The sequence below is a fragment of the Kogia breviceps genome, chromosome 1 (assembly GCF_026419965.1).
Source record: "Kogia breviceps isolate mKogBre1 chromosome 1, mKogBre1 haplotype 1, whole genome shotgun sequence".
NCBI classification, from domain to species: Eukaryota; Metazoa; Chordata; class Mammalia; order Artiodactyla; family Physeteridae; genus Kogia; species Kogia breviceps.
In genome coordinates, this window is record NC_081310.1 from 130,607,388 (window position 1) to 130,634,444 (window position 27,057).

A 27,057-nucleotide genomic window follows, 5' to 3' on the forward strand; every position below is an offset into this window, starting at 1 on the left:
ATATTCCACCATGTTTCCCAAATAACTTAAAGGAACTTAAATCAGTAGTTTAACAACCAAAAATATACTGCATTTTATTTAATAAGTAACCTACTGTAGTTGTGCTATGAGGTTCTAGCCAGTTGGTATCCATAAGTGGGCTAAAAAAATTGGCTAAAATCTTTGGAGGAATCAGGCTAGTTCCCTAAGTCTAGGACACTATTTTACTTTCCTTGGGCAATTTCAACACACACAAAAAAGGGCCTATCTTTGAACCAATTACACAAAATATACCTTCCCTACTGTAGGGAAAAAACTGAGGCATGTATTCTTACCATCTTCTTGAGAGCATCACATATTACTTTTAGAACCTCTTTGCACTGACAGAGGTACACTGATGTACATCTGACAGCATGAGTTAAGACTGAAAAACTGGACCTGCCTATGCCCATTAACCTTACATTTAATATTTTTTTAAAACCCAGTAAACATTTACATACTTTCTTACTTTCAGATCTCTTGGCTGGAGTGCTAATAAAAAAAGAAAAACCTAAGGACAATTACAAAGCATAATCTAAGGCACCAAACCACCTTGATGAGAACTGACAAGTTCTTAGAGTGAATAAATGAACAAAGGGACAGTTATAAGCAATACCAGCAGAGATCTCAGGTACAATTTAGCACATCACTTTAACTAGATTGTACCCAATGCTACAAAGAAACAGTATTGTTAGCAAAATTCTAATTTATTTATTCATCAGATACTTCAGAGGTGTTTTTTTCCTTTGCTTTAATGAATTCAAAGTGTTGAAACTGTTTCATATTTAAGTTACCCCACTACAATTATCTTCAAAGAGTGCTAAAAAAATTATCTCTAATGGTGATTATTTTATAGAGTATTAAAACACATATCACTTTAGGAAAGAGTTTCATTTCTCACTTTTTAGGATGAGCCATTCAGCGTACTTAAAAGAACAAGTAGAATCAGTAATAGAGTCTTGGTTTCATACCTTTAAGTGAGCAGGAAATAGAAAATAGAGAATAAATAACAATTATTGATACTTTTACTATCACCACAGTCGAGAATTACAAGTTTGTTTATTTACTTGACTCTCAACTGATGAATTGATGATGGGGGGGGGGAGCCTTGAATTATAATATATTTTATGGTATTGAAATTTCTGTGCCTATATCCATTATTATATGTAGAAAACAGGGAGTTTCAAATTTAATAGAAAAATATCTAGTGCTTTTATTTAATTTTTCCAAAGAGAAATCTCCTACATTAAAGAAAAAAAATCTGATTTTCTACATTATTAACACATTTTTGATGATTATAAATGGAAAAATTTGCCAAATTATTAGGAGTTTGGTGAAAATAACTCTTACTTTATTTGTAAATACTGAAAGACTATCTTTAAATTTAAAAAAATAGGGGGCTTCCCTGGTGGCACAGTGGTTGAGAATCCGCCTGCCGATGCAGGGGACACGGGTTCGTGCCCCGGTCCGGGAAAATCCCACTTGCCGCTGAGCGGCTGGGCCCATGAGCCATGGCCGTTGAGCCTGTGCGTCCGGAGCCTGTGCTCCGCAACGGGAGAGGCCACAACAGTGAGAGGCCCGCGTACCACAAAAAAAAACCACATAAAAAAATAGGGACAAGTATTCTACACATTCAATAGTTATTCTGTAATAATTCAGCTGCAAAAATATTGTCTACTTATTTTTCTTACAACTATTTCAAACTATGTAATAGTCAAATATGGTGGACTTCCTTCAGGGTTTATAATCTGACATACACAGAATGGAGTACATATAAATTACCACTATGAAACTCATTTTTAAGTCATCTTAACATTGTCTTCCTTGTCAATAAAGTGTTCATGTTTAAATTGTCATTGTGTTGATTAAATAATTATAAGCCACTAGTATAATACAACAATATAAAAATGGAGATTCTATAGGCAGCTTTGGAACTAATTCCTTATTTGCCCTAACACACCGTAAATTGTTCAGAGATTTTGATAACCAGGAAATTACAGTATGCTTTCACAGAATTTAAATACCCCAAACTCAAGTTCCTTTAAATGTATTATCAAAAATGTAGTCCTGCTTTTATAATATAATGAAACAATGAAAGTAACTTGCTATCTTATCTTGTACATTTCCTATACTATGTAATTACATTTATATTAACAAGTATAAGGCTTATGTGTTGTGCTAGACATTCAACCATGTATTTAAATGTATAACCCCACAAACAAAAGTAAGTTACCTACAAAGTACAATTCCTCAAGGCCAGCTCCTTTCAGATACTCTTTGTACTAACTCCCCCTGCTTTTTTGCCTGTCAGTCTAATAAAAACAGGTAATTGTACATAATCATTTTTCACTTCCTATTTCTCTCTGGCTTACTTCTGGATGCTCATGTGATATGACTACCACTGAACAGTCGGATCAACATATTAAGAATGAATAAATAAACTGTCAATTATCAGGGGTTACCTTTATTGTCTGCCTGTTATAGGCAGTTCTCAATTTTTTAAATACTATGTGCAAATTGTTCTATTACAATTTTATTGAAGCACAGAATCCATTCTTCCAAAGAAGGTATATTATCCTACGTAGTTTGTTTCACAAGCCAGATTTCAAATCCTACATAGTCCATAAAGGACTTTTGTTTAAAAAAAAAAGAAAGAAAACAAACAAAAAACCTTTATCCAGTACCATTTGTGCAAATAAGATTTTACCTTAATTTTTTAATAACTACCCTTTAAAAAATAAAAGCATTTTGATGGAAATCTTTCAAAAGTATTATATATGTCCTCTTGTTTATTAAAAATATCTTGATCAGTATCAACAATAACAAAAAACTTACTATAATCTGCTATCAATAAAAATACGCTAATACCTATTCTGTTTGAAATTAGAGATTTTACAGCAATTTGTACCCACACTCTTATAGACTGAATTTTTAAAAAACAGTTTTTCCATTATTTCCTTCATCGCTCTTATCACCTTTAGATGATTTCACTGTGCCTACACTGATCAGACCTCAATCTAGAAAATTTGCTGCTCTACTGTAAGGTAGACTAGCATATAAGCTATAAAACTGGACAGAAGACTGTTTTCAGTGGGGGAAAAGAGGCAGGAGGAGAGGGTGTAAGCTTTGAATAGAAAGATAAAGGGTTTTCCCAGTAAACAAAATACAAAATCAACATTGTATAACTCTGTGAAACTTGTATTCCTTCAGAGAGTCTCTATGTTCCAAATAACTGGGATGCTGGATATTACTTTCAGTCATAACGAACACAGTTTTAATACCTTACATATAAGAAAACTCTAATTAAGATGCCAAGAGTACCAAAATTTACGAAAAAAAAGATGCCAAGAATTAGGTGCTCTGTGTTAAGGCAGAGGAAAAATCCATACCCATTGTCAGCAGTTTTTTGTATTCTATTTACTTGTAGAACACAACTGTCCAGTTAAGAGATATCATTCATATATTTTATAGTTTATAACACACTTTCCAACACATTATTTTTAAAACACAAAATTAACCAAAATTGGTATATTACCCAAATAACTTCCTTCCTTCCTTCCCCCCCTTCCTCCCTTCCTTCCTATTATCTATATGTGAAGAAAGAATGAGCACTATATGTTTTAATTTTCTTAATCTGTTGTTTTTATTTTGTTTGTTTTTCTAAAACTGAAGATCAATAGAAGACAAGCCACAGATTGAGAAGAAATATTTGCAAAAGACGTATCTGATAAAGGATTGTTATCCAAAATATATTTTAAAAAACTCTTAAAGGGAATTCCCTCGCAGTCCAGTGGTTCGGACTACATGCTTCCACTACAGGGGGCACAGGTTCGATCCCTGGTCAGGGAACTGGGATCCTGCAAGCCACACGACGTGGCCAAAAAAATAAAAATAAATAAAAATAAAAAACTCTTAAAGCTAAACAATAAGAAAACAACCCAATTACAAAAGGGGGCAAAAGACCAGAAAAGACACCTCACCAATAAAGATACACAAATGGCAAGTAAGTATATTAAGAAGTGTTCAACATGATATGTCATTGGGGAACTGTAAATTAAAACAATGAGGTATCACTATACACCTATTAAACTAGCCACTGACAATACTGACAAAACACTGAGAATACTAAATGCTGGTGAGGGTGTGGAGCAACAGGAACTCTCATTCATTGCCAGTGGGAATGCAAAAGGGTCCAGTCACTTTGGAAGACAGTTTGGCAGTTTCTTACAAAACAAAACACATTCTTACCATATGATCCAACAAATCATGATCCTTGGTATTTGCCCAAATGAACTGAAAACTTATGTCCACACAAAAACCTGAACAGATGTTCATAGCAGCTTTATTCATAATTGCCAAAATTTGGAAGCAATCAAGAAATCTTTCAGTAGGTGAATGGATAAACTGTGGTACATCCAGACTATGGAATATTATTTAACACTAAAAAGAAATGAGCTATTAAGTCATGAAAAGACATGTAGGAAACTTAAGTGCATATTACTAAGTGAAAGAAAGCAATCTGAAAAGGTTACATTCTGTACGATTACAACCATATGACATTTCAGAAGAGGCAAAACTGTAAGAAAATAAAAAGATCAGTGGTTGCCAGGGGTTAGATGGAGGGAGGAATGAGTAGGTGGAGCACAAAGGATTTTTAGGTCAGTGAAACTGTTCTGTATATTACAATGGTGAATAAGTGTCATTATAAATTTGTCAAAACCCACAGAATGTACAACAACAAGAGTAAACCCTAATGCAAACTGAGGACTTCAGGGGATAATGATGCATCAGTGTGAGTTCATCTACTGTAATGAATGTACCACCATGGTGGGGATGTCAGGATGTCAATGGTTAGGGAGGTCTTGCACGTGTGGAGATGGAGTATGATAATTCTGTGTACATTCTGCTCATTTTTGCTGAAAAAATTAAGTTTACTAATTTAAAACAATTAAGGAGCAATTGTTGCCAAAGACCCAGACATTTAAACATTCTTGATATTATAAAATATTTCAAAATTTTGAAGGTTTAAAAAACAAGATTACATTTAAATTACTTTTATTTTATGATGTATAAAAAAAAATGTAATACATATTCCTTCTGATATGTCAATCTATATAAAAATGATATAGAGATTTAAATGTTGCTGAAATATTATAAAGGAGAAATCAACATTACTAGGTAAAACCCTAACTCAGTTTAATGAATAGGCTGAGATATGCACTGTATCTATCCAGTCTGGAGTTATGATAATACTTTTACGAATTTGGACGTAGTAACTAAAATGGGATAATAACACGTGAACATTTACCTTTGAGTCATAATTTTGAAGGCATCTGGGAGGTAGCAGTCTGTATTCTCCATCTGAAATGGGTCAGCGTCACAAATCTTGTCGTCTGTCCGACCATAGTTAGCGCTCTCAATCATGATGACATCACTGCCAGGACATCGTAGATCTATAGAATAACCTTCACAGGATAATTCTCTACGAACTAACCCAAATGGTAAAGCTGCTCTGCTGAAACCTTAAAAAAGAAAAAAAAAAATTTAACTCATTTATGAAGTATATTGTTTTAATAAGGCATTTTCAAGTAATATGAGTCATGTCTATATCCAAGAGATGTCATACAAAGTATGTTTTTCAAGCCATCATTCATACATTTATTCACTAATTCTCTGGATCTTTACCATGAATCACTAATGTATTATTTAATTTTCAATATGTATCTTTAGCTGGATTATTCATCTTTATAAGACAATTTTAATAAAATATTTTCTGTATAACCTAGTCATAATCAGAAACTAAGTGGCCCTTTTTGAGTAAACCCAAATAAAAATGACACATTTGATCAATGGATTTATAAAGAGTGACAAGATATACAAATACAGAATGCAACAATTAATAAAGGAATGGTTTTCACTTATAAATGAAATCAAAGCTCTGCTATACAGGACACTGGCCTTACCCATTTAATGTAGACACATTAATTGCTGTTAATAGAATTATCTTAAAAATACATTTGTCTTAGCGTCTCCCAAAATAACTAAGACACTATGACAGTATCATACTTATGGCACAATAACTTATATAAATTTGTAGACTCTTTACTGAAAACTGACATAAATGAAAGGATTCAACAGATGGGCATTCAAAGGAGCCAGCACTGCTCCAATCCAGTCCAAAAAGCTGAAACCCCCAAAAGGGGCAAAATTTCTGAGATTCAGTTTTATCATTTACAAAATGGAGATGAAACATGTTATTATTTTTCCTACCTGTGTGACTCTAAAATGAGATAATCTACAGAAAAGCACTTAATAGAAAGTGCCATATGAACTTATGTATGGTGTATTAGGCGGAATGTAGATAACCACTGTTCATGAGTGCTATAAAAAAAGATTCCAAATAGAATAAGAAGTTAGAATTTTAGGTTTTAATCACGGTTTTCAACCAGGGGTCCTCTAAAGTAGTAACAGAGCATAGAACAAAGGTAAAAGCAGAGAAAGCCAAGAACAACTATGTGTGGGAGAAGCACATCTCTATGCTGGTGTGCTACCTATGGGTTACCTTACCATATCAAAAACTTCTACACTGACCCAATTTTTTATTTCAGTTCTCTAACTTGTTGCCATCTATAGCATTTCTTTTATAAAAGACTAGCATTAATTTCAGTATTTTTTCTTATCTCTATCCTTTGAATTACTCTGCATCACATGAGTTATCCCTTATATCCCTTTTTACTGGAAAAATAAAAAATGACATCCAGAAGTAAACTGTTCCAAGACATAAGCTTCTAAGTTGAAGAGCTAGGTTCTGTCCAGGTCAATCCAATGCTAAAATCTGTTCTCTTTAACTATTGCACAATGTCTGTCACTAATACAATAAAATAAAGTCTCCTGGATAAACATGCATCTTCTTTTTAAGATGCAAATAATCCTGCAAAAGGATTAGTTAGTGGGTTGCACCTTGGTATGATTTAGAAAATCATCAATTCTCAAACTTGGCTGAGTTCATAGTTCTACTGAGAAAACTAAAAATTAATTGGGATGGAGAGAGAAGAAAAGGGCAGTTTAGAGCACAGAAATCTTCAGGGGATTGAGGCAAATGCCAACCTTGCTAGGTTTTCACTAAGATTTCTAGTCTTACGAGATTACTAAAAGAGAAGCACACTATCAATGAAGGAATACAGAAATGGAGCTATGCAATATCATGACGAACAGTAAAGGGGCCAACCTTTCAACCTTTTTCCAAGTTCATAAATAAACTTTTACATATGTTATTGCTTTCTTCCATTTGCTGATACTGTACTGCTTATACAAATAATTCAGCTTAAACTAGTATTATATTTGTTTTAAATTAAAATATGTTTTAGGGCTTCAGAAGAGGACACATTTCTGTGGCAAAAAGCTGTGTAAAATTCAAACAAGTGACATCATATAAAATTTTGGAGCACTGCATATTTTAAAGCCAGAGATGATTTGCAATTATAATTCCTTATAAATCATATTATTAGAGAATATTAAAAACATGAGAAAATGTTATTATAAGACTGACTTGGAGCCAAAATTCACAAGTTGTAGTATTTGTCAAAAATATAGAATTGATTCTGAAGCACTGTGGTTTTTAACTTGAGCTCCTTAATTTTTGTTGTTGTTAGTTTGCAGGATTATAGTTATGGTTCTAAGTGAATTTTCCTCTGCTTTTGAAAGATATTTGAGAAGTTGCAGAAGTCTTGCTGTTTTGATAATTCAGAGAAAGGATTTTTTTATTTTTTATTTTTTTATGTTTTTTGCGGTACACGGGCCTCTCACTATTGTCGCCTCTGCCGTTGCGGAGCACAGGCTCCGGACGCGCAGGCTCAGCGGCCATGGCTCACGGGCCCAGCCACTCCGTGGCATGTGGGATCTTCCCAGACCGGGGCACGAACCCGTGTCCCCTACATCGGCAGGCAGACTCTCAACCACTGCACCACCAGGGAAGCCCTTCTTCAAATATATTTTTGGTGATATATTTCAAATACCTTTTGGAAAAAGGCACCTCAGAAGTTACAGTAATCTTGCTCGGCTTTTTTCGACTGTTAACAATAACTCCACCAAGATTCCCAGCTTTTCCATTCACTTTGATTCTCTCCTGAAAAAACTGCTCAAGATTGGCAGCATCCATGATTCCATCTTCTACAGGATGGGTACAGTCAATAGTAAACTTCAGGACCTGCTTCTTTTTTTTTGCCCCCCTTTGCCACAAGCTTTATCACGGGCACCATGGCAGCAGCGGATGGCAGAAAGCACAAATTTTTTAAGGAAAATGTAAATTGTTATGATTTCTTTGGCCACTTCTCCCCTATTTTCCTGAAAACTTCAAGGGGTATGGTTTCAAATTCTTCCACCAGCAATGGGACTTCAAAGAAGTTTGGAAAGTCTTAAATAAAACTATTGCAATTAATATTAATTTTTAAAATTCAACATTTTCACTAAGTAAATCTTATGAAAAGGCAGAACAAAACTTATTCCTAAAAACACTTATTTACACCTTTATTTATGTCACATTAATGACTTACTATACTGAGTCACAGGAAGAAATCATCACAGCTATCAGTACCATTTCTTAATTGCACCTTCTTCCTTTGTACACCAATTCATCCTTAATTACTTAATTGCACATTTTTAAAAGGACTTTTTAAAATCACTGGCTAAGAGTATATGACTGACTCCCAAATATGACTTTGCATCAGTCATCTGGTAAGTATTTTTTAAAAGACATATCTGCAAGCCTGAATCCAGCCCTACTGAATCAGAATATCTGGGTTCAGATGAAGGTAGGATACCTGTATTTGGGGAATAAAATTTATTTGTTTGCAACACAGATACAATAACTATGACATGCCAAGAATTACTCCAAGGCCCTTTAAAATAGATTTTCTCTATTACATATTTGTTAAGTCGTCATCAGAGTTCCTCTTAATTCTCTAATATAGTTTTACTTTAATCTTTGAACATATTCATAATGGCCACTCTGAAATGTTTATCTGCTAAATCTAACATCCAGGACCACAACAGAGGCAGTTTCTATTGAATGTTTTTTCTCCTAAGTATGGTCAACTTTCCTGTTTCTCTGCATTAGCTTGCAAATTTTTTGTTGTTGTTGAAAACCAGACATTTAAAATAATACACTGTTAGCTACTCTAGATTCCTTTCCCCTGAGAATTGTTGCTGTTGTGATATTTTCTTTTTAGCATTCTGACTGAATTTAATCTGCTGACTCTGTCTTCCCCTGTACTTTGCAGTTGCTGTGTGTCTCTGTTCATTGTTGTCGTTGTTATTTTAATTCTTATTTTTATTTTCTAGCTTGAATTCCTAGGGATCACACCTATCTCTGCATATCTTAGTGATCAGCCAATGACTGAGCAAAGACTTTGCACAAAAACCATGAACCCATAATAAGGTCTCCACCCTCTGCTGATTGACCTGTATGTTAGGGAGAGTTCAAAGTTCAAGAAGTTTTCAAGTCAGCCTTGGTTATTTACTTTCTGCCATGTCCCCTCACGTATCCTCTGCTTTGTGTGTAGCTTCTCAGTCAGTCAAGAACGCAGAGAACGTTTGGCTCTTTCATTTCCAAGGTTTCCTGGTTATGTTTCAGACTGGCACTCAGTCTCCCCACCTGGGACCACAACCTCAGGTTAGCAAGTGCTAGGGGTCTTCCCCATCTGTTTTCCACAGTGTGTACTACTTTTACTGACAACACTGCTGGGCGTGGGTTTCCACACTCTTCTCTAAATCAAGCCAACTCTCCCTGGCAGCTCAGTCACAGATTTTCAAGGCCAGCCTTGCTCTGACTAAACTAACCACAAAGATACAGCCAAAGAGTGCAGGGTGGGGGGAGGAGCAGCCCCAGGCTAGAAGGCTTTAAACTTAAACTTGAACTGTGCACCAGAAGTTCCATCAGCTTTTTTTTTTCTTTAAAGAAATCCTTCCCAATTTCTTATTTGGCTCTGGTTAATTTCCAGGGCCCTAAAATGGTGGTTGTTGACAATTTTGTTCCGTTTTATACTTGTTTGGGGGAAGAGGATTTGCCACCCTCTTCACCCCATCATCACTAGAAGTCCCTCTGAGGACTTTACAAATATATACTGACTACAAATCCTCATAACAACCATATGAGATATGTATTATTATTATCACTATTTTACAAAGGAAGAAATTGAGGCACAGAAAAATTATGTTTTCCAAAATCACACATCCAATAAGAATGAAATCAAGGTTTGAAACCTAATACTTCAGCTCCCAAACTCATGTTTTTCAATGTTACTTTAATGCCTCTCCAAATGATAATGACACTTAGCAGCAGGTTGGGGACCCCTGTTGTACAGAACATAGTTAGGGTGCACTGGGTGCCTCTAGTCCTAGAGGAATAAGGGCAAGAAAGGAAATAGTTGTCTGATGGTCAAGTAGCCAATGAAAGTGCTCAGCCAACATAATCAACATAAAGAAATGCCGAAATTAAAGCTCTTTAATCACACTATTACTATGACATTTATTCTAAGCTGTACTCTCAATATATTTCTATTTCAACAAAGAAAAAAAAAAAGCATCCCAACAAAGTGTAATCCAATCCATCTGACAATCGAAGAAAAAACTTGTGGGAGGCTCTGTGAGCAAAAAATCAATATTGCAGCTTTGTGCTGTGCAAATGTGAACACTGCCAAATAGAGGTGCTTAGAGTAAAATGAACTGTTTTGCTCCTGTTTCTCCATTCTGAACAAATAACTTTGAAGACACTTTTTCCCTCCCAAGCTATAAAATGTCAAGCAATAACTCTGTGCTTTAGGCTAGTGACTGGAATAAACACCTCCTGTCAACAGGTGCAGTGACTTAGGACTGAAATCTTTCATATTCAGGGAATAACTCCTAATAAACAGATGTACTGCTTGCTATGAGATGGGAATTTGTAAGACCAGAATTGGAATTCTAACATTGGATTTCACATCATTTATGAGCATTTTTGCAAGAAAATATGCTACTCTGGCAATAAATAGTATACTGCTATAAGCTTATGCCTGTGGTGGACTTCAAACTCTTGTAGGAACATTTTGCTTTTCTAACATTGTCTCCCTCAGTCTGCTCTTTGGACATTTCTGTAAAATCATACATTCCAATAAAAGACTTCTTTTTAAGCTACAATATAAAAACTTCAACTTTTCTGGTACTGTTTTCCTTAATTACTTTGAACTGAACCCTGTCATGTATGCCCTGCTCATGCCAGCTAGGGTCCCAGTAAGCACCACTCCTTTTGATTATCACGGTCCTCTATGGGACTGAGGCTGTGACTTCAAGCTCTACAGAAACATTAACTCAGACCATCGTCTATTACCAGTGATGGAATATGCAATCTCAGATTTACTTCTGTTTATATATGCTAATAAGATTTCTTCCTAAAAGGGAAATAAGAAAAATACTTAATGAGGAGGGGGGCATGATTTCCACCAGGCTGAACTCTAGTTTAGAAGCTTCCAGAAAACTTATTTCCATTTCATTTTAATTTAGGTGAAAAGTCAGTGTTCAAAGTAAACCTAAAAGATAAATTATTTCACTAATAGTTCAACTTTTTCAATTTATCTCTGCATATTCATGAGGTTATTATAACAAACTTTTTAAAATCAAGGATGTATAATAAAACTTACCTTTGTATACTAAAAGGCAGTATGTTAACCCATTCCATTTAAGTTTGCAGAATGTCACTCTATTGTTTGTTACTCTATTAGTCCATTTTAAGAGATAGCTTTATCAATCAAACCCTAAAATATCTAATGTTTTGTGTTCATTAACATATAATTCTTTAACCTGTCAGTATTATGTGAGGATCCTAAACCATGGCATGTGCACAGTTAAAAAAACTACTTTCACCTTTGAACTTGTGTTCATGCCAAGAACAAAGAAAATAAAGGAATGCAATGTCATTTTCCAGCACCCTGGCCTTGAAAACGTAGCAATTTGTGTGTTAAGAAAACTTGGTTAGCCTGAAACACAAATCAAATCCTTACAAAAATATAAAGTTCTTGCAAAAGTAAGTGTTCAAACAATTTAAGGTCATGTAACTACAGAATAGTCAACTCACCATATATGTGCGACATGCCTTAGCTTCTTGGGTCTTTCTGGTTTACAACACATTTTTTTCTATTTTGGATATATTTTAAATTATGAAGCATTTCAAACAAAAAAATTTTTAGAAGAATGTTTACAGTTTCAAGTAAGATCAATTTATACACAAAATACTAAGATTTACATTGGAATACACAAAAATTCTTAATAAATAAATGCATGATAAAAAATTAATACATAATTAAATCAATTACATAAACAGCAAGGAAAAAAACTTTACCTCTGTGATTTGTTAAAAGGAACAAAATTCTGGACACTTTGGACACTCAAAACGTAAAAATATACTGCAAGAATGCCATCAGCTATTAGGTTCAAATATGACTACTCCTGAAAAGCCTCTCAATATTTTAAGGAGAAAGTACGCATTATAAGTCCTTCAAAACATTTGGAGATTAAATTCCTTATAAGAAAGAAATTGATCTCTCCCACTTAAAAACCTGTAAATTATCTGGCACTGATTAATAATTCACAAGTGCCATTAAAATATAGCAATCTAAAAATTATAAATTACTCAGTTTAATACTGAACTTTAAAAGAAAAATTCCTGGTAAACATGTCTATTAAGAATAATATATGCCACAGACAAATGCTTTTAATAGTCTCAGCATATAGCTAGCTATAACTTCTTGAAAGTTCACAAACATAAAATACTTTCATTCTGATCTACTTTTAAATATTAGTGAATTTTGTATTAAACCTCAAAATTACCCTTACTACTCAGTGCCTATGCCCTCTGCACAGGATGTTCTACCCGTTTTTCTCTTAGGAAACAATTAATTTTCTCCAAAATCCAGTTCAAAGCTTCCCTAACAGTGGGGAATGAAGAACCTGCGCTCAGGTTTGGGTCATCTATTTTCTTTCTTCCAATAAATATTTATGAGCGCCTACTATGTGCCTAGCACTCTTCCACACACTTGGGATATAACAGTGAAAAAAATGACAATGATCCCTGTGTCTGGGTAGCTTCCATAGGGAGTGAGTTCTCCTTGAGGAAAGATATCTTCCACTATTATAATGCCAAGCCTAATAGAGTCAGTTTACAGTGGTCTTTTTATAGTGGACATAAAATAAAGACATGTTAAAACAATAGGTATAGGAATGAAATGAGTGCATGAACAATTATGAGCTCCAATATCAGAGCAGGCAATATGTTCTTTACTTATAGTCCTCTACTACTGAACGCTAAGCTGCAGAATAGAAAGAAGTGAAGCTTATTTACTTTTGTATCCTTAGCTTCCAACGCAGTGCATGGTACATAGTCAGCAATCACCTTTTGCTTAATTTTATTTTATGCATTATTTTATACCTTAATTCCTTGTACAAAAAGTTGTCAAATATACCCAAGAACATAAAATGAAGATGTTTGTTTTTTGTTTTTTGTTTTTTTGCTGTACGCGGGCCTCTCACTGTTGTGGCCTCTCTCGTTGCGAAGCACAGGCTCCGGACGCGCAGGCTCAGCGGCCATGGCTCACGGGCCCAGCCGCTCCGCGGCACGTGGTATCCTCCCGGACTGGTGCACAAACCCGTGTCCCCTGCATTGGCAGGCAGACTCTCAACCACTGCGTCACCAGGGAAGCCCAAAGACGTTTTTATAGAGGGGGAGAAAACACACACACCACAATTTTATCTTTTTATATATGTTAGTTTTAAAGTTTCTAGTTTTGAAGTTTAAGCTATGTATATTATCAGGAAATGTTGTATTTAAAACATTTTATGTTGTATTTTAAAAAACATTTTTTAATAAAAAATATATATATAAATGTAACAAAGATGACATCTTCACCAGAATCTCCAAATCAGTGGGACTCAACTATGAAATGCACCCTTAAAAGACTGACCACCTGCTAGAGTTAAAAATCATCCAGGAGTTGTGGTCATTGGTCATGTAAAAGCATCACAAAAACCAGAATAGCAACTTTACCACTCCCCTTTTTCTTCCCTCAAGGAAATAGTAAACACTTAACGTTTATTATTTATTTAATATTTAATATTAATATTATTTTTAATAACTAGTTAAAACCAGTTTAACATTAAGAAGTTACTATCGGAAATGCAATTTCTCAATCATTTACACTGCACTATCAAATCAAAATTCATAAGTAATTCTGTATAAAGTATTCACTGACAACAACAACAAAACTAGAGAATAATCACAGACTAAGTAAGAAAGTAATTTCGCCTCTTCTGGTACAACAATTTATTTCTACTTCCACATTGATTATTTACTATAATCTTCTAGCAATTTTATTTTTTTATTACTCTTCCTGTTATCAGAAATTCCATTACCTCCCCTCACCCACCCAAACTCAGAACATATGTTCTTAAAAGCAGTTAAACAAAGCAACACAAAAATGAGCCTCGTTCCTTCATCCAGTGGCTCACCCCAAGCCATACCGGCTAAAGGATTCTATTCCTTTCCTGTCACGGTATTAGTCTGATGAATACAACTTTTAAAGTATTCCCCAGGCAGGTCTCCCAGATCAGAAAGTCAAATTTCAGATTCTAAGTTTTTTTGTTAATATATTGTATTCAAACATAAACAATATGAAAAAAAAATGAAACCCCCAAAAAGCTATTAACCATAATTTCATTTTTTAAAAGGTACATTTAAGTTGAATCACAAGAGGTACGACTATGTATATAAGACTTCCATGTCAATTAACTTTTATTTGGTAACAATAAACTCTAAAGATGTTAATTTACCAGTGTTACAACCGGCTTCCTCTTTAAAGGTATCTATAAGGGTGCCAATTAATACCAATCCTAAAACTTATTTAACTACACAGAAACTTCAGGAAACCACCCACTCATTTCTCTCTTTCCCAAACAGGAATCCAAAGGTAAGCACATTCAACTGCTGACTCAAACAAGTGTCCTAGAAGGGAAAGGCATTATATCTCCACATACATTCCTATGAGGTATTTATTTCTCACTTTAGGTAGGAAAGATTAGCACAGCCTGAAACCAGTCTCAACTCTTATCTTGACTTTTCACGAACTGTTACCCCCACTAACCAATACTTCGGTCACTTAAAATATGTCAGGCATTTAACCTTTTCCCCACCGAAGAAGGGAGAAATTTCATGTCTTTCTTCCTACATGCCATAAAAGGCACTCTTTCCCTAAAACCTCAAAGGACTTTAGGAAGTTAGGGCTTTTTTTAAAAAAAATTATTTAACTGAACACACTAATACTATCGAAGATGACACAAATGCTTTTCTGCTAGAAGTGAGAAGGCATCTTCCAATAGGGTTCTAGAAAGAGAAATTCTTACTGAGGTCCTTTCCCATCTCAAAAAAATAACTCATGAGACCAAAGTTGACTTATTTATTAGTTTCCTCCCTTTTCCCAAAAATGATGCTTAAAATTTTATTCTAAATTATACCACAGGGACTTCCCTGGCAGTCCAGTGGTTAAGACTGCATCTTCCAATACAGTGGGTGCGGGTTTAATCCCTGGTTGGGGAGCTAAGATCCCATATGCTTCGTGGCCAAAAAAACAAAACATAAAACAGAAGCAGTATTGTAACAAATTCAATAAAGACTTTAAAAATGGTCCACATCAAGAAAAACTTTTTAAAGAATAAATTAAAAAAATAAAATATACTACATACATGGAATTTCTGAAACCCCAAACTAGACTGTAACTAAGATGTAACTTTCTTTATAAATAAAGGTTATTTTTTATCTCATGAACAAGTTGTAAAGATAAATTTCTAAAAGATATACAGAGCTATTGGAGTTACTAACCAAGTGGGTAATAAGATGTATAAAACAAAAATTAAAAGATTTACTCCAGTGAACACTGTACTACTGCGCTGTTACATTTTTCAATGCTCCTGGACCAAGTAAAAACTGCAAAATAAATGAAACCAAATGCAGTCGTGAACCCATTTTTGTGAACTTCAATTCAAAATGCAAACTCAAAATAATCAAAACCACCTCCAAATGGAAAATAGCATTTCAAAGTTATCTCTTACTAACATCTTTGGCAGCCCCACCTACACACATGTATTGCTCATTCATTCATCCACTTGTATTCGTGTGCTTAGTACATTCTAATTTCTCCACCAGGCTATTCTGAGATAAGCCACAGAAACTCGTAATTCCTGAAAACAAAAAAAAACAAAAAAAAAAAAGAGAGAAGAAACTTGAAATTCTCAAGTTGGAGGCACCTCCACCACTTCCACAAACTACAGAAAGCCCACTCAATGATAGAAGTTCTCCCTGACAAAAGAGATGACTTATAGAAGTATTCTACTGTGATACTCTGAGTGAAAACAGAAACTGCTTCCCCAAATGGTATGAAGGTTATCCTATAATTCCTTAAATGACAATATAATGACCTTGATTTCATGGGTGGTTTCGGTGTTATTATTTTTGCATTGTGATGTTGAGGTTTGTTCAATTTTTGATGAAAAGATGAGGTTTTAAAGAACACACTCAAACTAATCTCAAATCTGTGTCGCCAGAGCATCAGGGAGGGAGGTGGAGGTGGGAGGGATAAATTTAATCTGACATTGCACAGCGAAAATGTTGCCTTAAAAAACAAACAGTACGACTTGCCTGCAGTTACTTTTTTTTTTTTTTTTTTCTTGCGGTACGCGGGCCTCACACTGTTGTGGCCTCTCCCGTTGTGGAGCACAGGCTCTGGACGCGCAGGCTCAGCGGCCATGGCTCACGGGCCCAGCCGCTCCGTGGCAGGTGGCATCTTCCCAGACCGGGGCACGAACCCATGTCCCCTGCATAGGCAGGCGGACTCTCAACCACTGCGCCACCAGGGAAGCCAGAAGAATTTACCCTTTCCTGTATTTAACTGCCAAGTTGAACATCAAGAGAACAAGAAAAAGCACGGTAGCAGATCCAAGTGTATAGGACCCTGCCCTTATATACACAGCCCAGTGTCATCTTTCATACTTGCCTTGTATAGGTACCAACAGCACAGAGGCAACAGAGCAGTTCCAACTTCTGGATTCAAACAGTCTAATGAATTATAAGGAATTGTAAGGAAAAAAGGCTCTTAGGAACCCTGTTTCAGCCGTGTTGCTATGTCTCGGTGTACTACTCTAATGTCCCTTCTCTCTACTTTAAATCAAGTCTCCCCAACCCCTGGGCCACAGACCGGTACATGTTAGGAATCGGGCCGCACAGCAGGAGGTGAGCAGTGGGAGAGCGAAGCTTCATAAACTGCTGCTCCCCATGACTCCCCATCGCTCACATTACCTCCTGAACCATCCCCCCCCAACCCCTATCCGTGGAAAAACTGTCTTCCACGAAACCAGTCCCTGGTGACAAAAAGGTTGGGCGCCACTGCTTTAAATGTTTATTTCCCTTTACAACCTCAAATACTTTAAATTTCACCCTTATGAAGCTGAATGTTGCCAGATAAAAAAGCTCCTTTACTATAAAAAAAGAAAAAGAAGAACGGCTTGATAAGAGTCTCAAAAACAAGTGCTTCTTATCAGAAAATTAGAGTAAGTTTAGGTGAATCTGATTTATAATGACAACAGGCATGTTTCAGAAAATTACATCTTCCAAGATAAACTGTCTAAACAAATACCACGAAGTTTAAATACTTTATATAAGATGTACTCACAAATCATGAGTATCAATTTCAAAGTAGGTGAAGAAAAAAACAGGAAAATGAAATAAACATAAGTAACAAATAAACATATGCAATGCTCAATTTAATTGGTAAGAGCAAAAGGAGGTTAAAAATTAAAATATTATGAAATTTTCTCCTATCAAATTACCAAATATCTATTTGTTTGAGTATTGTAAAACACACAGCCTCATACATTGCTAAGATTACAAACTGATACAATATTTCTGAAAAGACTCTTACCAAATTTCTTTTGTAAATATATGTTCTGAAAAGAATCCAACATTTGACAGATTTAAATAAAGACATTCATAATGATAAGTTTGAGACAAACTAAAGAATCAAAATAGTAAAATGGCTCAAAAGTACATTGATAAAATAGAATGATACAAGCCTAATAAACCATATTATAAATAATAATAATAAATATTATAAATAGTAATTTAATAAATAAAATTTAGTGATTTGGGAATATATTCTTAGAGAATTATGCAAAAGAAAATATACATGGGGCTTCCCTGGTGGGCAGTGGTTGAGAATCCGCCTGCCAATGCAGGGGACACGGGTTCGAGACCTGGTCTGGGAAGATCTCACATGCCGCGGAGCAACTGGGCCCGTGAGCCACAACTACTGAGCCTGCGCGTCTGGAGCCCGTGCTCCGCAACGAGAGGCCAGGACAGTGAGAGGCCTGCGCGCCGCGATGAAGAGTGGCCCCCGCTCGCTGCAACTAGAGAAAGCCCTAACACAGAAACGAAGACCCAACAAAGCCAAAAATAAATAAGTAAATTAATTAAAAAAAAATTTTTTTAAAAAAAAACAATATATACATGAATATACAGGAAAAAAAAGAAATCCAGGAAGCAGAAACCCTTTTTGGGGATAACAGTGACCAGCTCATCAAAACCAACTGGGCTCAGCAATCAGGGAGGTAATGAAAACTGGCCATCAAAACTGAGGTACCAAGAAGCAGAACTTGAGTTAAAGTGAGCAGGTGAACAAAACGGCACTCTTCCAAGTAGAATAATGAAATCCTATTCCCCTTTCGGGGATGATCTGAAAATATACCATCTCTCACTCTGAGAATCAAAGTGTTTCCTAGACCTTCCTGGTTATGAGCTACCGGACTCTGCACACCAGATGCCTATGTGGACAAGGCGGTTTTTCCCAAAGACTGGATATATCCCTACTCCCTACATCAATTCCCTCATTGAATCTGAGATACATTTTCCTGGGGTGGTCTGTGACCAAACACACTGATTCAATAAGGAAAGAAATATTTTGCTAAAGCAAGGCCTGTCTCCTATAGATTACATGAGTTTTTCCTACTCCCCACCTCTTCCAACTCATAATGACCTTCTTGCTGTTTGCTGCAAATTTCCCCCAACTCAATCCAGGCTTCTTACCAGCACATCCCATGGTTGCCACTTTGCTATTGTTTGTGTTAACCCTTACATGTTGAAAGGTGAGTGAGTGATCTATTTTTATGGAATTAACTATTTATATAAAAGAAAGAAGCAAATGATACCTGTGACATCAAGGTGTTATGTAGGAAATTCCAATAATTTATTTTTTCATACAATTCATTAAAATGTATAGTTAATCTGCTTACACTATGGAATTAAGTCAATAATTTATTCGTAATCTAAAATATAGCACATGTGTACCTGCTTTTGCAACTTTCTGCATGCCATTCTCCCCACTTAGAATTCTCTCCTATATGCTCAGCTTCAGGGCCTCCCTCTCATTTAAGGGCTCAAAAGCTCCCTTCTCTTAAAACCTTCCCTAGCAGAAGATACAGCATAAAACTATCATGAAACTAATAAAAAACAGACTTGATTCAAGACAGGATGATACTTTTGCACTTATACAAATTATATGCATAAGACTGTCCAAATCATGCTAACAAATGTTAGGTTTTTCAAAGAAAAGTAATGTATTGTCAAAGAAGAAGAGCATTAAAGGAGGAGTCACTGGTTATCACAGTGCCCCACATGCACCGCTCTTGTACAGTGAGTCTTACTGAAAAGGCAAACAGTAGAACCAGCACATCCAGATTCCAAAGGATGCCCCAAGAATGCAGAGACAAAGAACCACTCCTGCCCTTTAGAGAGATGCTCTCTCCATCTCCCTGGTGATGTGGACTTCTGACTTCCAGTGTCTGCTCTACTCTGCAACAGTATTCTCTAAGCTTGTCAACCACATTCACTTGTAGAAAAGTACCCACTTACATCCCATAGGATGGCTAATTTGCTTGCTTCCTGTGTGCTTTAAAACCTAGTTGTTGGGAGGCTGCACATATATCTTGAAAGTCTTAGTCTTCTGGAAAAAGAAGTCTTATTTCTAGGAACTTCTTAACCACAGGTGATTTGTTAAAACTCTGTATTTCAGTTTCCTTCTCTGTAAAATTAGGATAATAGCTCCTATGTCTCACAGGGTTTTGTGAGGATTAAATAAGTAACTACATGTAAAGTATTCAGAAGAGTGCCTGACAAGGTAAAGTACTCAATTTTGTCAACATACTTTTCTTAAAAAGTGTTGCATTTGACACCTGGTCATAAGCTCTGGGTTCCATCTTCGGTAAACTAAGGAAACAGCCTATAATCGGCTAAATTATAAACCAGATATAATTGAATAACTCATTATATGTAGATAATTTGCAGATTATGAAATCATAATTATAGGTAGTGAGAAATAAGCTAGTCCCTGTTGTTCCCATCTGTCTCTCCTATACGTTCTTTGAGGGCACAAAGTTCATTTGCCAACTGTGTGTGTGCAGGCACAGTACACTAGTAAATAGGTCAGGAAAAGGGACCATGACTTGCATGGATTTAGAATATTCTAGACACAGAGTACATTATCTCAATTATCACTATGATTTACCTGAATCCACAGAATCCTGGCTGTTTAGTGGATTCTTACATCCCTTTTTAAGATTAGAAACAGGAAAAACCTCCTTGGACAAGTTTTCTCCGAAGCTATCCCACCTCACACCCTGAACTGTGTCATAATTCTGACAATACGTCCATGGACACTCTCTGCACTATCACATGGTTTCAAACTTATCCATTTATATGTCTCTCCTTTTAAGACTAAATATTCCTTGAAGACAGGAATGGATACTTATTCCTGTTTTTATCCCAAGCATCTAGCACAGTGCCTGGCTATGGTAAGCACTTAATACATACGTCATGTTAATTTTACAGCTCAGAAAATGGAGGCTTTGGGGTATTTATCCAAGGTCACATTACTACAAAAGGAATAAAACTGGTCTTAATGCTCCTCTCACTATACCATGGTACCTCTGTCAAGTCCTATCAGTAGTTATTTTTGAGCTTGAGGCCACTTCACGTCAGCACCTTTTTAGCCTATTTTACCATGGGCATCACCGCAATTCTAAGAAATCCCTCAAAACCTTTCCTGGGCATTTAAAATAAACCCATCAAATGCACATTAAAGTGACACACTAATAAATTTTGGCATAGATTTTCCAGAGGTTACATTAAACTTGTTTTGTAAACTATGTGTTTGAATATGTAATTCCCTCACCTAGTAACACTTTCATGTGTAAACACAAGTCGAAATTTTATTTGGAAATCTGATAGGCAAAATTTCAAAGTCAGCCAAAGGTTAGTAACAAACATTTTAATGATGAAAATTTCGTTACTGTAACATTATTACAATTTTTTCTGAGCATTCAGATGTCAACATTTTTATTACCCAAACCAAATGATAGAAGACTCTAAGAAACCTCTGTAGGACTCAGAAGAAATAGACTAAAAGGTTCTGTGTCCTGGTCTATTGTCTTGTTCACCTTTGCCTTCAGTGTCCAGCACAAAGGCAGTTTGTTGAATAAATTAATCCTCTTACCAAAATTCCATTTCATTATGTCTGAGGAAACATGCTTGGCCACACATTACTTTGTAATAGTGTATATTGGAAGTCTGTATGGATGTGCCCTCTGGAAATTGGAAAGAGAGAGATCGTTCTACATAAGGAGCCACAGACTGTTTTCTTAAGCCATACAGAACACAGCAGAGTGTGCTTTCTGGAGCTGGAAAACAACCGCTTATATTTTTAGGTAGGGGTTGTCATCTTTCCTAGACCCCTATATCTTAATCTCCTATATTTCACAAACAATTTTACCTGAACCAAAATAATCAGATGTTACCCACTGTTTCCAAATATTCTCACCATTCACTTTTTCACACTCAGTATGTGTTAAATGTTATATGATCTGCAAAAATAGGATACCATGTCAAAATTCTAACGCCAATAACTTCAGTAACAGAAATTATATAACTATCTTTAATAGCAGCTCCACTACCGTTTCAGATATAATTATGAATTTCTTCACGATATCTTCCCAGCATCCATTACACTATAATTTGAATTCATATGCTTTCTGATTAAAGATGGAAAAGTCTGTATGAGGGTATAGTTTCCATTAGTTCTGTTCACAACCATAATGACAGCACCCAATAAGGTGGGTACTTAATAAATATTGTATATGTTAACATGCAAACATAACCTATGTCTAAATGCTATTAGATCAAATTTTAATTTCTTGCAATAATTCCATTTTTAATCTTTTAAACTCAGTTTTCTATGAATTCCCCTGCTTTTAGTGTATTTCAGTTTTTTGGTCACTTATACATCATTGAAACATTTACTGAGTGGTCACCATGTGCTAAATAAACAAGACACAGTATACTAAAAATAAATTTTTCCATTTCTACCCTTAAGCACTTCAGTCTTAAAAGTATGACACAGAGCACGTCATACAGTGAGAGAAAGGTGAATGATTTCACAAAAGATAGAAAGCAATCTCAACAGGGCAGTGTCCAGGAAGGTTCCTCAGGAAAGGCAATGTTTTAAAATCTCCAATATCAAGAGTACACCAACTGAAATAGGTAAGGATCTGATCAGAAGTGAAATGATAGAAGGACCACATTAAGTTCACTTTTTAATCTATTACTATTTTTAATTGTAAGAACTTTCATTTTTTTAAACGAAACTGCAATGTATGGAAGGCATAGTTGAAAGCATCCCATCAAAACATTTCTTTTCACTATAGCTTTTGTTTAATCAACAAAGCTAGCCTCATTTCAATCTTTCAACATGAGTTTACTTGGGTATTTTGCAAAGGTATCAAGAACTGCTCAGTATTTCTAAAACACTAAAATAAAACTCAATGTACTGAGAAACTCAATAAAATTCAATTAATGTGCGTATAAAGGCTGTAAAACTAATTTTTATTTTACTGTTTATCAAAAGAGGACTTTCTGACTCACTGTTTACAGTCCCCCCCTTCATCATTTCACGAATGGCTCTTCTGAAATTCTCTCATCACTCATCAACTCAGTACTTTGAGTCATTCTCTACTTCAGTTCAACAGCCACTCTGCTACCTTTACCCTTCTAAAAGCCAATCTAATTCTAGTAGGTTTAATAGGTTTGACAGCTCTCCCAGTTCTTCACAATAAACTCCAAATGCCCACGTACGGCAGGCAAGACCTCTGACTTTCTAGTCACATTCAAAGTTTCCAGACTCATCTCTTTCAATTCTCTACCTCAAATGAATAAAATCATACTCAACTTTCAAGGATATATTCTAACATCATGGGGTATTTTCTGAACTTGACAATCAGAAGTAATCACTTGCTCTCTATGCTCTCAGTTTTTAGAAAGGCCTAAATTATCACATTTAGTAATTAGGAATAATTACAGTTTATATAGGTACTATTTCTCTTAGAAATAGGCTTGAAATTCTTAGAAATTCTCTTAGAATATCGAGACTTGCATCTTCCTTATTTATCTTTTCATTCCTGAAAGTATCTGCCAGTGATAAGTTCTACTTTTTAAAAAAATTGCAATCTAAGAAAAATTTAAACATTTAAAATTTCATGTGGGGGCGTTGTAACTAGGAGAGACTTTTAGGATGAACCATCCAGTATTTCTTTACACAAACGCACTCACACACACACACACGTAAACTATGCCCACGGGCATGATACTCTATATCAAAACAATATACTTATAGAGTTCACATAGAATTAATACAAATTTCATGAAAAAGTATTCTTATTATATATAATGTCCTCCATTTGCTATTCTCCTTAAGTGCTGATCATAACCCACTAAAAACTATCTTCACAAATTGATAATGGGTGGTACTCTACAATTTAAAAAGCACCAATCTAGTCCAAATCCTTAAATAAAGAAATAGCGGCCCAGGATCATTATGTGAATTCCCAGAGGTTCCTGAACTACCGTTAGACACCATATTCTAAGACACTGGTCACACTGCCTAGGCAACTGTCCTGCACATTCTCAATATGCATTTTGTACTCTATCACTTGGTTCAGTAAGAAATCTAAAGCTTCCAATGGACACTCAACTATTCTGGATAAAGTAATGATCCTCCTCTCACCGTATTTAATACGTTATAAATTTACATATAATAATCCCTATTAAACATATAAAACATATACTCGGAATGTCTATCTTTGGTTAATTACAGTAGAGGGCAATTTTCAATATCTCTAGACTTCAGGACTAAGTGCATCTGTCTGAGAAAGTGTGTCAAATTCCTGGAATTTCAGAGCTATGGTCTTTTAATCCATTACCAGTTTTCTACCAAGGGATTACTGTGTTGTTTTTCTTACATTAATTATATATGGAATCCTCAGGCAGAAATTCTGACAGAAAGAATGTAAATGAGCTAAGCAGATGCTATTTTAATTAAAAAGAGTATATACAAATATTTCATTTTGAATAGGAATTCAGTAAGTTTTTAAATTATTCTTATTTGGCGGGTTTTGTTGTTTAAATAAAAACCACATTTTTAAAAGCTTATCAGATTGATTATTAATAATGCAGAATAACTAGTCAACTTAGAGCTTCATCTGCAAAGGTAGTAAGTATCTGAGGAGTATTTGGGAAGAGAAAAGAGAGGAAATACAAACTTATCTGGTGGTTAATTTCTTCTAAGAAGCTGAACTTTTGCTTTCTAGCAAAGAAGTACCTGATTACTACCAAATTTAAAAGACTGTAACTTGGGCAATATAAAAAGTATGTAATTATGTAGGTAATTGCAAAGAAATAACATGTGTATTTTACATCTAAAATGATACATGAAATGCAAATCACGTACAAACTATTTTAAACTGCTTTCAACAAAAAAGGTAAAATCCACTTGTTGCAAACACGCTCCTTTGAAGATCTGCAGGGGCGTCATTATTAAGTTTTTAGTTAGTGTTGATTAACAACATCACCCAACACAAGATCCTTTTAGTTTCAGTTAATTGTTATCTACGTGACCTGCCTAGAAATCCACAAAGCTATAGGGTAAGCCTAATTTGTCCCTGTTTTCAAGTAACATGAGTTTGGGACTGTTTCAGTGTACATTTTAACAACAGTAATAAGGTATTCAAATTTGGGGGGGAAAAACAGAATTTATGGAAATCCCAATGCTTAATTAAACCACAGAATGAGGTTTTGAAGTAGTAAATAATAAATCACAATGAATCCTCAATCTGGTTGTCAAGGAAACTACTTTGCCTTTGCCATAATTGCTGTGATCCCTATCTTGCCCCCTTTGACACCAAGCCTTATCATGCATTCTGGTCAGAGACTGAGACTGAGAAAGTAGCTTTTCTATTCCTCTCAGGCAATCATGTAACATGCATTGAGCTCGACTGAACAGGGCCATGCGACCATACAAATGCTGAATTCAAGGCCTTTCCTCTTCTATCTGGAGACAGTAATTAACTAGTAAGCAGGCATATATTTCTATCAAGCTTTAGATAAGTAATGGGACCATGTCGCCTTGGCAGGTTTTAGCAGCTGTGTTTGCAGAAAGTTTTTACTAAGTTACTGATTTACTGTCAGAAGACCTGTTTGTGAACTAGTCATCATTAATGTTTTAACGTTAAACATCAATTTTTAATTCCTTTGATAATAAAGATCAAATATTAGTTTTAATAAAACAAATATTTACATCAAAACATTACATTTAATATTTATAAACCAAATATTATAAATAAAGCAATAAAAGCAGTGCCAAATATGTATCACAAGCTCAAATGGTTTTATTTAACTTTCTCCTCCTTACTTCTATTTTTGTATATTGGTCATTTTTAGTAATTATTATAAAATAAAATCCTGAAATAAATGGGCAGTTTTATGTCTCTAATTCCATACACTGCTTCCATTGCTTTCTATTAATTATTTTGACTTCCTTAACTAGATTTTTTTAAAAGCATTTGTTTTCTAATATAATTCTAATTTGCTTTCAAAAGTATTTCTTGAGTTCATTTTGCTGTGTATTCTGGAATACTCAGATCACTCAATCATGAAGTTCTCTCTACTCACTTCAACTACTAAATGGTATAAAAGTAAAATTACTAGTGTACTTCTTTTTTTTTTTTTTTTTTTTTTTTTTTGTGGTATGCGGGCTTCACTGTTGTGGCCTCTCCCGTTGCGGAGCACAAGCTCCGGACGCGCAGGCTCAGCGGCCATGGCTCACGGGCCCAGCCGCTCCGCGGCATGTGGGATCGTCCCAGACCGGGGCACGAACCCGTGTCCCCTGCATCGACAGGCGGATTCTCAACCACTGCGCCACCAGGGAAGCCCACTAGTGTACTTTTTAATGCTATTTGTCTACACTGAAATCAAAATTATATTCCTCATCAGCAGAACAACTTCCAAAATTCAAGGTATGTATTCATTCTTTTCTATTTGCTTAAACTCAATATTGGGTCACACACAAACCGTGTTTCTCTAGAGCTGGTCACATTTAACTAGCAATAAAGATAATAATATTGAGTATTATATGAAAGAACGCATACATAGTATTTAGCTCTGTTCAACACCTGTTTACTCAGAAAGCATTCAATAAATTTTAGCTTTCAACAATATTAGCAACTTCCACATTTTTAATTTAAAATTAAAATATCAGGCAGTAAATTGTACAAATTTTTTTTTTTTTTAATTATTGGAGTAAACTGAAGAGCAGGTAGAAAGTTTGGTAAAATGTTAGTGAAAAACGATTCCACAGTAGCCTCTAGGAAACTATATTCTCTCAACATACAGTTCCAGGAAGAAAAAGGTATAAAGATTCTTTTAACAAATCATTCACAAACATGAGGTTGTTTAATTGGGATGAACAATGAAGAAAACAGTTTCATCTGAATACAGAGAAAAAGTGTCTTCACAATCCAAAACACTTGAGTATAAAAAATAGCAGCTAAAGACTTTTTTAAAATCTTTGTACTGTGTCACTACTACTA

General features: G+C 35.2%; 1 protein-coding gene across 42 annotated transcripts in view; it reads right to left on the reverse strand.

The window, feature by feature from the left end:
* The window catches only part of ADGRL2 (adhesion G protein-coupled receptor L2), a 626,947-nt gene that overhangs the window by 77,682 nt on the left and 522,208 nt on the right, over positions 1–27,057 (reverse strand). For all 42 annotated transcript variants that reach the window (XM_067043848.1, XM_067043727.1, XM_067043739.1 and 39 more), the window contains one exon: positions 5,327–5,540. In XM_067043848.1, the coding sequence (XP_066899949.1) occupies positions 5,327–5,540 (214 nt within the window). The remainder of the gene's footprint in view (positions 1–5,326; positions 5,541–27,057) is intronic.